The 13,975-nt window shown below is 42.5% G+C and overlaps 1 protein-coding gene across 6 annotated transcripts in view; it reads right to left on the bottom strand.

Moving 5' to 3' along the window:
• The window catches only part of DGKB (diacylglycerol kinase beta), a 565,198-nt gene that overhangs the window by 7,414 nt on the left and 543,809 nt on the right, over positions 1-13,975 (bottom strand). For all 6 annotated transcript variants that reach the window (XM_030550690.1, XM_030550689.1, XM_030550688.1 and 3 more), the window contains one exon: positions 9,372-9,432. In XM_030550690.1, coding sequence (XP_030406550.1) covers positions 9,372-9,432 — 61 coding nt within the window. The remainder of the gene's footprint in view (positions 1-9,371; positions 9,433-13,975) is intronic.

Genomic DNA, 13,975 nt, shown 5'->3' on the forward strand with positions numbered 1-13,975 from the left:
ATCTCCCCGTACAGAGATCAGATTCAGTATCTCCCGTACAGTCCATGCTGGAGCTCGTTTTTGATTCTCGGATTGCATAATCACCCGTGCTAATCGGCGCTCCACGCTGGGCAAACAGGAAATGAAATTCAAAGGTTCGCAGGGCTTTTCTTGTCTACCTGGCCAGTGCATCCGAGTCCAGATTGCTGTCCAGAGCGGCAAGGCCGTCCTTAGGCATAGGCAGAATAGGCAGCCGCGTAGGGCCTCATTCTCCCTGGGGGCACCACGCTGCAGGCAGCCCAGACAGTGTAGAAGCAGGGCTGCTAGGTCCTAGAGAGAGCCGAATGCAGCACAGTCTGAGGAATGGGATTGGCTGCTGGAGTCTCTGGGAAGGGGAGGGGGTAGGGATTGGGAAAGGAGCTCACCACCTCCCCTCCGCCCCACGGAGCACCCCCTCCTTTCTCCTTCCTCCCCAGGAGCACCCCTCTCTCTCTCCTCCCTCCACTCCGTCAGGGCTGCATTGGGTGAGGTGCTGGGGGAGGAGGGGAGGCTGGCTGCGTGCTGAGGAATGAAAGTGAAAGTAACTCACTTCCTCCGCAGGCAGCCAGAATTGGAATGTCACACAGGGCTTGGCTGGGGTTAGCCAGATGTGTGAAAAATCAGGATAGGGGATTGGGATAGGGTGAGCAGATATCCCTATTTTATAGGGACAGTCCCAATTTTGGGGTCTTTTTCTTATATAGGCTCCTTTTACCCCCCCACCCCCACCCATCCCTGTCCTGATTTTACACACTTTCTGTCTGGTCACTCTAGGTGGGGTAATTGGTGCCTATATAAGACAAAGCCCCAAATATCGGGGCTGGCCCTATAAAATCAGGACATCTGGATCTGGCCACCCTAGCTGGGGAGCGCCTCTCCCCCGGGCTGGCAGCTGCCAGCGATCCATCTCATCCGGGGGGAGCTGCACAGGGCAGGATGAGTTGCTGTGGCTCCATGGGTGCCCCATCCCTGAGATCAGATGCTGGCCTAACTTCACCATGGTCTGTTGGGCTGGTGGCGGTGCCCATTGGCGTGTGATTGGACCTGAGGGTTTGCTGCTGCTGTTGCCACTCTGCACTCCAAGAGGTGGATTTTGGGGTCCTGCAGTTTTCCACCTATCTCCTCCTCTACTGCAGCTGTTGGACCAGCAAGCTGGGGGGTGAGCCAAGCATGAAAGCAGTACCGTGTTGCCATTTAGATTGTCATTTAACAACTTTGTTTGCCAAAAATTCTTGCTAACAATCCTGAATCCAATTTCAATATATATTTTTTTAAATTGATATCTTAGCCAAAAACAGAAAATTAAGTTGTTGACAATTATTAGTGACAGGTTTGGTTTGAGGCAGGGAGTGGGTCAGTTTTCATCAGAGAAACAAAAAATGTTGACTGACTTTCCTATAGCCTGTTACTCCTGATAAGAGCCCTCCAACAACTGTAATATGCTGATCTCCTTACTAGTGTATAAAGCAGGGGTCGGCAACCTACGGCACACGTGTCAAAGGTGGCAGGTGAGCTGATTTTTGATGGTATGCAGCAGCAGGCTGAGCGGCTCAGCCCATCACTGCTCTGGGGTTCCGGCTGCTGCCCTATTGCCAGCTGGAATACCAACCATCGGCCCCACTCAGCACCTACTGCTGGCCTGGGGACCCCCAAGGAACCCCAGGCTGGCAGTGGGCTGAGCAGGCCAATTGAACCACTCAACCTGCTGTCAGCCTGGGGTTCCATTCACTCAGCCGGCAGCGGGCTGAGTGGGCTGGTGGCGGGCTGAGCAGGGCCGGTGGGAGGTTGAGTGGCTCAGTCTGCTGCCAGTCTGGGGTGCCAGCAGCACTCAGTCTACTGCTACTCCAGGGTTCTGGCTGCCGGCCCCTTGCCAGTCAGGAGCTCAGCCGCCAGCCCCACTCTTCCTCCTGCCAGCCTGGGTGAACAGAATCCCAGGCTGGTAGCGGGCTGAGGCGGGGTTGGCGGCCGGGATCCTGGCTGGCAGGAGTTGGTGGTCAGAACCCCAGACCAGCAGCGGGCTGAGCAGGGCCTGGGATCCTTGTCTAGGGTTCCAGCCACCAGCCCGCTGCCGGTTTGGGGTTTCTATTACTCAGCTGGCAGTGGCCTGAGCAGGACCGGTGGCCAAGACCTCAGATAATAACAATAATTTATTTATATAATATAGACATAGAGAGAAACCTTCTACAAATGTATTAAAATTAAAATGTATTACTGGCACGAGAAACCTTAAATTACAGTGAACTTGGCACACCACTTCTGAAAGGTTGCCGACCCGACCCTGGTATAGAGTGACCATATGTTGTACTAAGATTCTCCTGCTTTTTTTTTCCCCTGTGAGTCAGTATAACTTTTGCCAGCCCAGAAGTTGGGCAGCCAATGTTTTACGTTTTCACAATGTTTTCTCCAACTTTCATAAAGTAAATACATAGTTAATATGAGTTTAAAAGGCCAGGGACACTTCTTTATGAAGAATCTGTACAGCAGATCATGCTCATAGACGATCCAGAAAAGAAATTTGAGGTTGAATTTTTTAATGTTGTGATGGATAAAGCAGTATCTGCTGTTGATGAAAGGTTTAATACCTTGCAAGTACACCATGAACGGTTTGGATTTTTGTATGACATAACTAAATTCAACGAAATAGGAAAACAAGAGCAACTAATGACAAAGTGGAAGAATCTAGAGAGCCTCCTGAAGCACGGTGATAGTTTTGATTTAAATGGACTTGAACTGTACGAAGAATTGAGTACACTGTCATCAATGTTGCCACATGCAAAATCAGTGATGGACATTGTACAGTTTATTCATACCCGCAAACTTGTTAACATATATCCTAATGTGTACATTGCCACTCATATTCTACTGACAATTCCTGTAACAGTAGCATCAGGAGAACGGAGTTTCTCAAAACTAAAGCTCATTAAAAACGATCTCCGCTCTACAATGAGTCAGGAACGCTTGACTGGTCTTGCTATTCTTGCGATCGAACAAGACACGACTTTGTCTTTGTCATACGATGACATTATTACTGATTTTGCAGCCAAAAAAGCCAGAAAGATTGCTTTTAATTAAAAACAAATCTTTGTTTCAATACCTCTTCATATAAATTTCCAATAAAATTTTGATAAATTAAAAAAAAATTATTTGCATCATTCTGTCATATCAGAATTTTTTCTATAGTGCTGCTTCTTTAGTGCTAGTCCATCAACATTACAGTGTGCTTAATTAAGTTAAACTGGTTTTAATAATGTGAATGTGGCAAGTTTTCCAATACTATAAGCTTATGTTTGTGTTGCTAAAAGCAGATCAGGCACAGGGGCACTAGTTTAATAATCTCGCCTAGGGCACCATAAATCCTAAGGCCGGCCCTGCAGAGCGGTCACAATGGTGCACTGTCGAATTGCGGCCACACTAACCCTAATCCGAAATGGCAATACCGATTTCAGCACTACTCCCCTCATCGGGGAGGATTACAGATACCGGTATTAAGAGGCCTTTATATCAATATAAAGGGCTTCGTTGTGTGGACGGGTGCAGGGTTAATGTGATTTAACACTGCTAAATTCAGTATAAACTCGTAGTGTAGACTAGGCCACAGACTAGGGATTTGTATGCCACTCCTCTCCCTGCTGCTGGGGCAGGCGTGACTGGGCAACACTACATCATAACTATCCCCCAAGGTGACTGAGACCAGATGCAGATGGGCCAGAAAGAACAGCCCTTAATGGTGCTCTAACACCATGGGTGTTGAGTATTATAGGCTGGGGGAGGCTGAGCATCCCCAAAGAGCCAGGCGTGGCCCCACCCACACTCCACCCCATGCTGCTTCCCCCTCTGCAGCTTAGTCTTCACCTGTGCCATGGCCCGGGGTCGGGGGGCACTACCCACCCGCCCAGTGCTGCGGGGGTGGGAGGGACTGGGGACTCACTGGCCGCCCATCTGGCACTACGGAGCTGGGGCAGCCTGGGGTGGGTTGTTCTAGGCTCCAGGGGAAGGGGCAGGGCTGGGGGCTAGCCTCTCTCAACAGGCAGTTCACACACTGCTTATGTCTAACACAGTGCAGAGGACTACCCACACAGAGAGGTCATAGGATAAGAGAAGTGCAAAGGTGAGTTTTATGCTGTCTTTGGGTCCTCTATTCTGGCTTGGGCTGTGTAAATTTGGGCCAAACTTCTCTGATCCAGCACAATGGTTTCAAATAGAGCTGTGACAGTTCTTTCAAACAATTTCTGAACAATATTATTGTGCAAAATGCAATCACATCTAATCAATCTGGCATTAATTAAGCTCTAATAATATACTCTAGTCTCTCTCTTAAGTAGTGTGATCTGTCTCCCCTTCACACAGGTAGATTGGAAAACATTATGGTGTCACCATAATTCTTAAACATACTGCGAAAATGACAGAGCTGCAAAATTAAAATAAATGATTAATAGCATTTTTTTCATGTTTTGTACTAATAGGTATCACTGAGCTTTTAAATTAATAGAGCTGTCAAGCTCAGCGTTGTTACAGATCGAGCGCAAAACTAAAATGGAAATTATGTATTCCACAGACACCTAAAGATGACACTTTGGAATATTTTAAATTTTAATTAGTAGGTGCAATTGTTCCCCCTCCCTCAAGTTACTGCAAATTAATTGGCAATTAGTCACAACTAATTTTTTCTTAACAATTTGAATTGGAAAGATAGGTGCATTATGGTAACATACTTGTCTGAGGTGCAGAAAGTACACATGCAGTAAATTGCATTGTCAATTACAAAAAACTACTATTGTGAAATTAAGAAAAATTATGCATAGGTAAACAAAACTAATGTGCAGTGTAGCAGTGAACGGAAAAAATAATTCCCAACTGTACTGTAAGGTGTCTGAACCTACAAACAAACAAACAAACCCAGCAGCAAACAAACCAAGAAGATTCCAAACAGAAATTCATACAAATTGTCATTATAACAAGAGAAACTTTTTACAGGTTGGCTTCAGTTTATATGTTAACTATTTAACTACTGCTGGATAGTTTCCCCTATCATCAACTGCTATAGAGCCAGGACACAATCCTGCTGCCACTGAAATCAAGGAGAAAAGTCCCATTGCATTCAGTGAGATTAGGCCCTAATGGCTTGAGAGATCTATGGGATGGAATTGCAACTACAGCTCCTCTGTGCCTGCTGCATGGGGTGTTGGAGCCGGCGGATCTATATAAAAGCAGGTCTGTGGCCCCTCCCTTAGCTACGCATAGACTCTTTCCACGACGAGTAAGAGGCACAAGATGGCTGGCCCTTAGTCTCCCTGCCCCTAGGTGGGGCTTAAATAATGAGGTAGACCTTGGGCTGGCTATCTGCAAATGGTTCAATTACACTCTTAAAGAGTAAGAAAAAGGCAGGAAAAAAATTCATACATAAATTCATTCAAACATAAATATTCAAACCTCTTTTCCAGGAATGATCAAAGCACCTGTATAATTTTCTGGTGCCATGTATTATGAATTATTATCATGAGAAAAAAAAATCATGCCATTGTAATAAATTTCCCATTGTTAAATAAACCTTATCAACACTAATAGACAGAAGGTATGTAACATGCTTTGTGATAAATACCAATGAGATTTTTAATTTCTTGCAATCCACTAAAATGGCCCTGCCAGTGGACTAGCATTTCTTCCATTCCTTCACAGAGGAACTATTCTTGCATCTGCCATAAATGTCTCTTTTTTCCATTTTTAATCTAGTGATATTGCCTGCTTGAGATTCAGACTTGGTACTTAACCAAATCAAGAACAGATGAAAGAAGTGAAATCGTAGTTTTTTGTAATTAAAACAGAATATTCTTAGAGATTTTTCAAAACAATGCTAAAGAAAGTTGTAGGTAAATGGAAATATTATTTTTCTGGTGCCCGAAGACAGAAATGTATCAAATTAACTTGAGAGCCTTTGAAGATTCATTACTATTAATGACCAGTTTGAAGATCAAGTGAGACCATAAACATATTTCATGTCACTATATTTTGGGTGGGTGAGCTGTGATAGGATTTCCTCTTCAGCTAATTATCAAAAATGTTTAATGTAACCACTAATGTTATAAATTTTCCTTCACAAAAATTTAAGCCCCAGTTCTGCAGCTTGTTCTTCTTGGGCAGCCTGCAGTGGATTTCCAGACAAGCATAGCAGCCTGGCTATGTGCAAGATAATGAGAGAATTGAGGCCTGACATAACAGAATTGAGGCCTGAGATTGTAAGATATTTAGAGCAGGAACTGTCTTTTTTATATATGCGTACAGTGCCTAGCACGAAGGGGCTCCCATACTTACTGGGAACTCTGGGTGCTATCACAGTACAAATAATAATTTTTAGCTTTCATATTCTCTATGTTATTAGAGCTATAGGGTGAAATCCTGGCACTCTTTAAATCAATGGCAAAACTCTCATTGACTTCGGGGGGTGGGGGTCAGATTTCACCAAAAAACCATGGGCCCAAATTTTAAAAGATATTTAGGTGCCTAATTCCAAAGGCTCCTTAATACTTTTAAAAATCTGGGCATAAGTAATTCAGATGGCTAAAGCAGATTTAAAAAGTGACTTTGGCACTTATGATCAAAAGTTAAAAGGTATTTAAGTGCCTAAAGATACAGCTATGTGCCTGATGTGATTTTTCAAAAGCACTAGATGCCATATTACCATTGAACCAGAACACAGTCAACACTGGAGGGAGAGGGAAAGATGTGAAGACAGATGGGATTCACTCTGTGTGTGTCTGTGTGTGTGTGAGAGAGAGAGGAACTCCTCTTCATCTTAAAAGAAATGAGTGTGTGCGTGTGTGTCTGTATTGAACTCCTCTTCATCTTAAAAGAAACGATAATTTACATTTGGTAAAATCAGAGGGACAACCTCAAGGTAAACTTTACTGAAGTCTGTACTACAGGCAAAAAACTCATGATTTCTATACTAGTCTCTTGATATTTTTTTCTGAAGTTTGCAATCCTGGGGCTCAAACAGTTTGTTCACACAGTCACAGTAAGTAACACTTTGTGTGTGTGTGTGTGTGTGTGTGGTGTGTGTGTGTGTGTGTGTGTGTGTGTGTGTGTGCTTGAACAGAGAAAGCTACATAGTCCATGAACAGATGCTCTCTGATTTCCAGAAAAAAATCTTTTTGAAGCAGACCCTTGGAAATATGATCTCAAATCAAACAAAGATATCTAAAACTCCTTCCTCTAATGTTAGCCTTGGATACATATCTGACCACTTAGAACCAAGACAAGGAGAAAGTCTAACAAGAGTTGTAAATTTTGTTTTTAGTGCCACAAATATTTTTTGTGCATGGAGAGACAGAGAACAGTTCAGGCTAAATTTATGAGAATGCAGGGAGCAACAGCACTCTTTCAGCAGAAGAACTAGGGGAAATATTTCTTATAATATAAATGTAAAAAATAAAATCAAATAGAATCATTCTTCTGTGACTAAATTTATAGAGATTCTGCAGCTATTCGCCTTTATGAAATTTAAAGTCTGTGGATTAGTCTGCCCACAAAGGGAAATAAACATGTTCCATGAAGTGTTTGTTATAGAGGACGGAGCAGTTTATTTTAGGAATGATACAGTAAATCTGGGAAGGGGCTGCACAAAGGGAACACATGCATTTTATGATCACTTTTAAAGGGTAAAAGCAGCAGAGAATCCTATGGCACCTTATAGACTAATAGACGTTTTGGAGCATGAGCTTTCGTGGGTGAATACCCACTTCCTCAGATGCATGTAGTGGAAATTTCCAGGGGCAGGTATATATATGCTAGCAAGCAAGCTAGAGATAACGAGGTCAGTTCAATCAGGGAGGATGAGGCCCTGTTCTAGCAGTTGAGGTGTGAAAACTAAGAGAGGAGAAACTGGTTCTGTAGTTGGCAAGCCATTCACAGTCTTTGTTCAATCCTGAGCTGATGGTGTCAAATTTGCAGATGAACTGAAGCTCAGCAGTTTCTCTTTGAAGTCTGGTCCTGAAGTTTTTTTGCTGCAGGATGGCCACCTTAAGGTCTGCTATAGTGTGGCCAGGGAGGCTGAAGTGCTCTCCTACAGGTTTTTGTATATTGCCATTCCTAATGTCTGATTTGTGTCCATTTATCCTTTTCCGTAGAGACTGTCCAGTTTGGCCGATGTACATAGCAGAGGGGCATTGCTGGCATACGATGGCGTATATTACATTGGTGGATGTGCAGGTGAATGAACCAGTGATGGTGTGGCTGATCTGGTTAGGTCCTGTGATGGTGTCGCTGGTGTAGATATGTGGGCAGAGTTGGCATCGAGGTTTGTTGCATGGATTGGTTCCTGAGCTAGAGTTATTATTAGAGCTTCAGTTCATCTGCAAATTTGACACCATCAGCTCAGGATTGAACAAAGACTGTGAATGGCTTGCCAACTACAGAACCCGTTTCTCCTCTCTTAGTTTTCACACCTCAACTGCTAGAACAGGGCCTCATCCTCCCTGATTGAACTGACCTCGTTATCTCTAGCTTGCTTGCTAGCATATATATACCTGCCCCTGGAAATTTCCACTACATGCATCTGAGGAAGTGGGTATTCACCCACAAAAACTCATGCTCCAAAACGTCTATTAGTCTATAAGGTGCCACAGGATTCTTTGCTGCTTTTACAGATCCAGACTAACACGGCTACCCCTCTGACACTTTTAAAGGGTAGTTTGACTGGGCAACAAAATGGACTACGGTGTGTGATGTTCTTGGCTGTAACCATGGGTCAGATGCTCCATCGATCAGACATTGGGGTGATTGTAAAAATGGTATGGCCAACATCCTTCCATGGGTTCTGAAAGTCCAGTGACTGGGAAAGCACAGGTCCTGTTGCTCTATAACCACAGATTTATCGCTGCAAGAGGTTATGCAGTACCTCTTCACTCTAAAAGATTTTGTGACATATTTCATGAGATTCCGCATTGTTCTGTCCTCACACAAACATCTATTTATATGGCCCTCCCCTCGCTACAGTATCTGAGAGTCTCCCAAGTATTTAAAATAAGAAATGTAATAATCTCTTTCTTTTCTTTCCGTCTCAACCTGTAGAAGAAATAACATGATTAAATTACAGGTTTTGTTTCTTTATGTTCACGTGAGAGAGTGGGCGTGCTGCGTATCTGTGTGGGTGTACAGAAATTATGGAGCGTAAGCTAAGTCAATGTTGATAGCTACAGTTGTCTCTAATTGAAAAGGAGCAGTTTCTAACATTTAAGGAGAGCTGAAATGAAAGTTTGATCATTAAAACTGGTTGCCATTTTTTACCATAGAAAAAATATTTTCCCCTCAAATTTCTTTTCCAGTTCTCTAGGCTATGTTGATAAAAGCATACTTACTGTACAAGGGGTCTGCATCCAGGGTTCTCCATCAATCTGCATGGGCAGCGACTTGCTGGTTCTAAAGTAAAATATTTAATTATATGAATAAGAGTGGCTGGACAAAATTCATCAAGCTTATATTTTGAACAGAGATATATGAGGACAGAACAGGTGTGTGTAATCATCAGGACATTTATTGCCCACAAGTGTGCATGCAACTTCCACTGTTATTCCACCACAGATCCGGTACATGACCCAATGCCCCTTCAAAAAAGTAATGCACTTATTTTAAGGCTTGGTACTCTTCTGTAATGTTATGTGCAAACATATATACTGTAGTTCAGGAACAGCCCCATGTGTACGTTTAGTACGCAAAACAAAAGTACACCAAAGAGGCACAATGTGCTAAAAATATGCAGCTAATCCTTCATGACAGAGAAGAGTGCAGATAGTGGAACTTGACTTCTGAATGAACTTTAGGTATAAACCTACTTTATTACAAAGAACATAATGAAGCTCTTTGGGGCAAGGAGTGCCTTTTTGTTACATGTCTGCACAGTGCCTAGCACAATGGGACAGGGGCGCTTCGGTGCTACCAGGGTACAAATAATAAAGAGAAGTCCATGCTACTCATAACAATTTTAAAATTACTGTTTATGAACCAAATAAGAAAACTCTTTCAGACATACTGGAATTTTTTTATTAGCGCTGGGAGGATATTCTCTTGCTTGCATCTACTCTGGGTACCCTGCTCATACTCATATAGCAGTAAAGTAAATTCCAAGGAGTACTGTGTTCAGAGGCTTTGCCTTTAAGGATTAAACAATTAGAATGTTTAGTGCTCTCACATGATTTGCAGAATAACAGTTTTATAGACTCAGCACTACTGGAAGTGATGCACATCAGATAATTACATGAGCCTACAGGAATGTAAAGGCAGGAATTAAAATAACAACTCTGGGCACATCTAATTCTGCATCCATTTAAGCCAAAGGAAATTTTGTCACTCGAAGGCACTTCAGTGAGTGCAATACCCTCATCAGAAAGTAGGCTTTCACCTTCAGAAGTACCTACACTTTTGAGGGAGTAACTGCTGTAATTTATGGCCAGTGGCCCGGATGTGACAGGTAAAAGCAGGGGAGAATCTGCAAGAGGCCTCACCGAACAGCTGAGTAAGAGTCTGTTACATTTGGAGTCCCGACTTGTTGCAGAGCATAGGAATTGTTTCTTTGGTGTGCACCTGGGCACATGGCAATCCAAAAAAGGGAGGGGAGTTGGCAAGCCCATTTCTCATCTGCATCAACTGAGATTAAATACTTGCTACCCCAAATCAGGAGCACCCTACACCATCATGAGTTAAACACCGTGGGTAGGTTTTTCAAAATCACCTAAGGTACCTTGGAAAATCCAACCTTCTTTTCTTAATGTTTCTTAATGGTTTTCTCTCACACATGAGGTGAGGTTGGATGAGGCAAGCTTCACTGGTGAAAAATTGTACAATTTTGTAAAATTGTAAAATATTTTTTAAAACTTTTTTTGAAATATAGAGATTTTCCTGGTTCTATTCAGCACTTTGTCTTACCAATGAAAACTGTGTTCACTTTTAGCTCAGTAAATCACAGAATCATAAAAATGTAGGGTTGGAAGGGACCTCGAGAGGTCATCTAGCCCAGCACCTTGTACGAAGGCAGGACCAGGTAAACCCATACCATCCCTGACAAGTGTTTGTCTAACTGGTTCGTAAAATCCCTCAATGATGGGAACTCCACAACCTTCCTCAGAAGCCAATTCTAGATAATGTTTTCACCTCTGCTACACTTGATCTTAGCTCAAATAGCCGAGAAGCTTAACTACCCTTATAGTCAGAAAAATTTTCCTAATCTCCAATTTAAACCTGCTATGTGGAAGATTAAGACTATTACCTCTTTTCCTACATTAGGAGACATGGAGAACAATTGATAACCATCTTCTTTAGAACAGTTCTTACCATATTTGAAGAATATCATCAGGTCCCCTTCAGTCTTCTTTTCTTATCACTAAACACATCCAGTTTTTTTAACCTTTCCTCCTAGATCAGATTTTCTAAACCTTCTATCATTTTTGTTGTTCGCTGCACTCTCGTCAATTTGTCCACATCATTCCTAAAGTGTGGTGTTTAGAACTGGATGCAGTATTCCAGCTGAGGCTCACCAGTGCCAAGTAGAGTGGGACAATTACCCATATCTTAGAGTATGTCTACACAGCAATTAAATACCTACGGGTGGCCCATGTCACTTGACTCAGGCTCACAGACTTGTAAAATTGCAGTGTAGATGATCTCCCTCAGGCTGGAGCCTGAGCTCTGGGATCCCGTGGATATGGGTAAGAGGGAAGGATCCCAGGCTCCAGCCTGAACCCAAACATCTACACTGTAATTTTAAAACCCTGCAGCCCGAGCCCTGCAAGCCCAAGTCAGCTGACCCGGGACAGTTGATGGCCTTTAACTGCTGTGTAGCCATAACCTTACCTACAACACTCCTGTTAATACGCCCTTTTTGCAGCTCCACTGCCCCCGCCTCCCCATCACAGATCCCAGAGCTCAGGTCCAGCTTGAGGCAGATCATTTACACAGCTGACCTGGGCCAAATGTGATCTAGGTGCGAAAAGAAGGGGCCTGATACTATTCAATTTGTGACCCACTATAACTCCCAGATTTTTTTTATGAAGTACTATTTCCAAGCCAGTTAGTCCCCATTTTGTAGTTGTGTATCTGATTTTCCTAAGCGTTGTACTTTACATTAGAGTGACAAGATGGGTGAGGGAATATCTTTTATTGGACCAACTTCTGTTGCACATCTTTATTTAATTTCATCTTGTTTATTTCAGATCAATTCTCCAGGTTGTTTTGAATTCTACCTCCAAAGTGCTAGCAGACCCTCCCAGCTTGGAGTCATCTGCAATTCTTATAAGCAGACTCTCTACTCTATTATCCAAGTCATTATTGAAAATATTGAATAGTACCAGACCCAGGACAGAGCCCTGCAGGATCCCACTAAATACATTTCCCCAGTTTGACAGCGAACCATTAATAACTACTCTTTGAGTTTGGTCTTTCTACCCATTTTTCATCCATCTTACAGTAATTTCACCTAGGCCACATTTCCAAAGTTTGGTTACAAGTATGCCATGTGGGACTATGTCAAATGCCTTAGTAAATGAAGGTACATCACCTGTATAGCTACATCCTGTCCAATAGGCTAGAAATGCTGTCAAAGAAGGAAAATTAGGTTGTCTTATAGTGGATATGACTTATGACCCTATTATCCTCTAAGTCTTACAAATTGATGGTTTAATAATTTGCCACATTATCTTTCCAGGTCTTGAAGTTAGGCTGGCTAGTCTACAGTTCCTCAGGTCCTTTTGTATCTCCTTTTAAAGATAAATACTATGTTTGTCTTTCTCCAGTCTTCTGAGACCTCACCTGTCCTCTATAAGTTCTCTCAGATAATTGCTAAAGTCTAAGTTTTTTTCTCTCCTGCTGGTAATAGCTCACCTTAACTGACACTCTCGTTAGAGTAGCAAAGAATCCTGTGGCACCTTATAGACTAACAGACGTTTTGGAGCATAAGCTTTCATGGATGAATGCATGCATCTGACGAAGTGGGTATTCACCCACGAAAGCTCATGCTCCAAAACGTCTGTTAGTCTATAAGGTGCCACAGGATTCTTTGCTGCTTTTACAGATGCAGACTAACACGGCTACCCCTCTGATTCTCGTTAGAGTGTGTATGGTAACACCCATTGTTTCATGTTCTCTGTGTGTATATCTATCTAATCTATTTTCCTACTGTATTTTTCACTGCATGCATCCGATGAAGTGAGCTGTAGCCCATGAAAGCTTATGCTCAAATAAATTTTTTAGTCTCTAAGGTGCCACAAGCACTCCTGTTCTTTTTGCAGATACAGACTAACATGGCAGCTACTCTGAAACCTGCTAATGTCTAGCTCCTTATGTACCCTTGGGTGAATTTTGTCAGGCCATGCCAACTTGAATGTACCTTACTTATCTAAATATTCTTGAATCTGTTCTCTCATTATTGTGGCCTACATTCCTTTCTTCTTCTTGTTAATATTAATTGCATTGAATATCTGGTCACAATTTATACCTTTTTTGTGAAGAGTGAAGCAAGATAGGCATTAAACACCTTAGCCTTCTTGATGTAATCCCTTATTAGCTCACTCTCCCCACTAAGGAGAGGGCCTATACTTTCCTTTGTCTTTCTCTTGCTCCTAATGTGTTTATAGGAACTCTTCTTACTGTCTTTTATGTCTCTGGCTAGTTGCAATTCATTTTGCTTCTTAGCCTTTATGATTTTGTCCCCACATGCTTGTGCTATTCTTTTGTATTCACTCCTAGGAATTTGATAATGTTGCCCAAATGATACAGCACAATCAAATTAGCCAGTTCTCCTGTTTTGTGGCTAACTCATACCAATGCATTTGTTCATCATGACTTGTCAGTGCTCAATATACAGAATAACAATAAAATGTAGGTTTTTTTGCTCCTGAGAACCTTAAAGTGCTTTACAAATACTAATGGCAATTTATAACTCCCAGGTGAAAAATATATTAGGATACCCATC

This window comes from Gopherus evgoodei, chromosome 2 (genome assembly GCF_007399415.2).
Source record: "Gopherus evgoodei ecotype Sinaloan lineage chromosome 2, rGopEvg1_v1.p, whole genome shotgun sequence".
NCBI lineage: Eukaryota > Metazoa > Chordata > Testudines > Testudinidae > Gopherus > Gopherus evgoodei.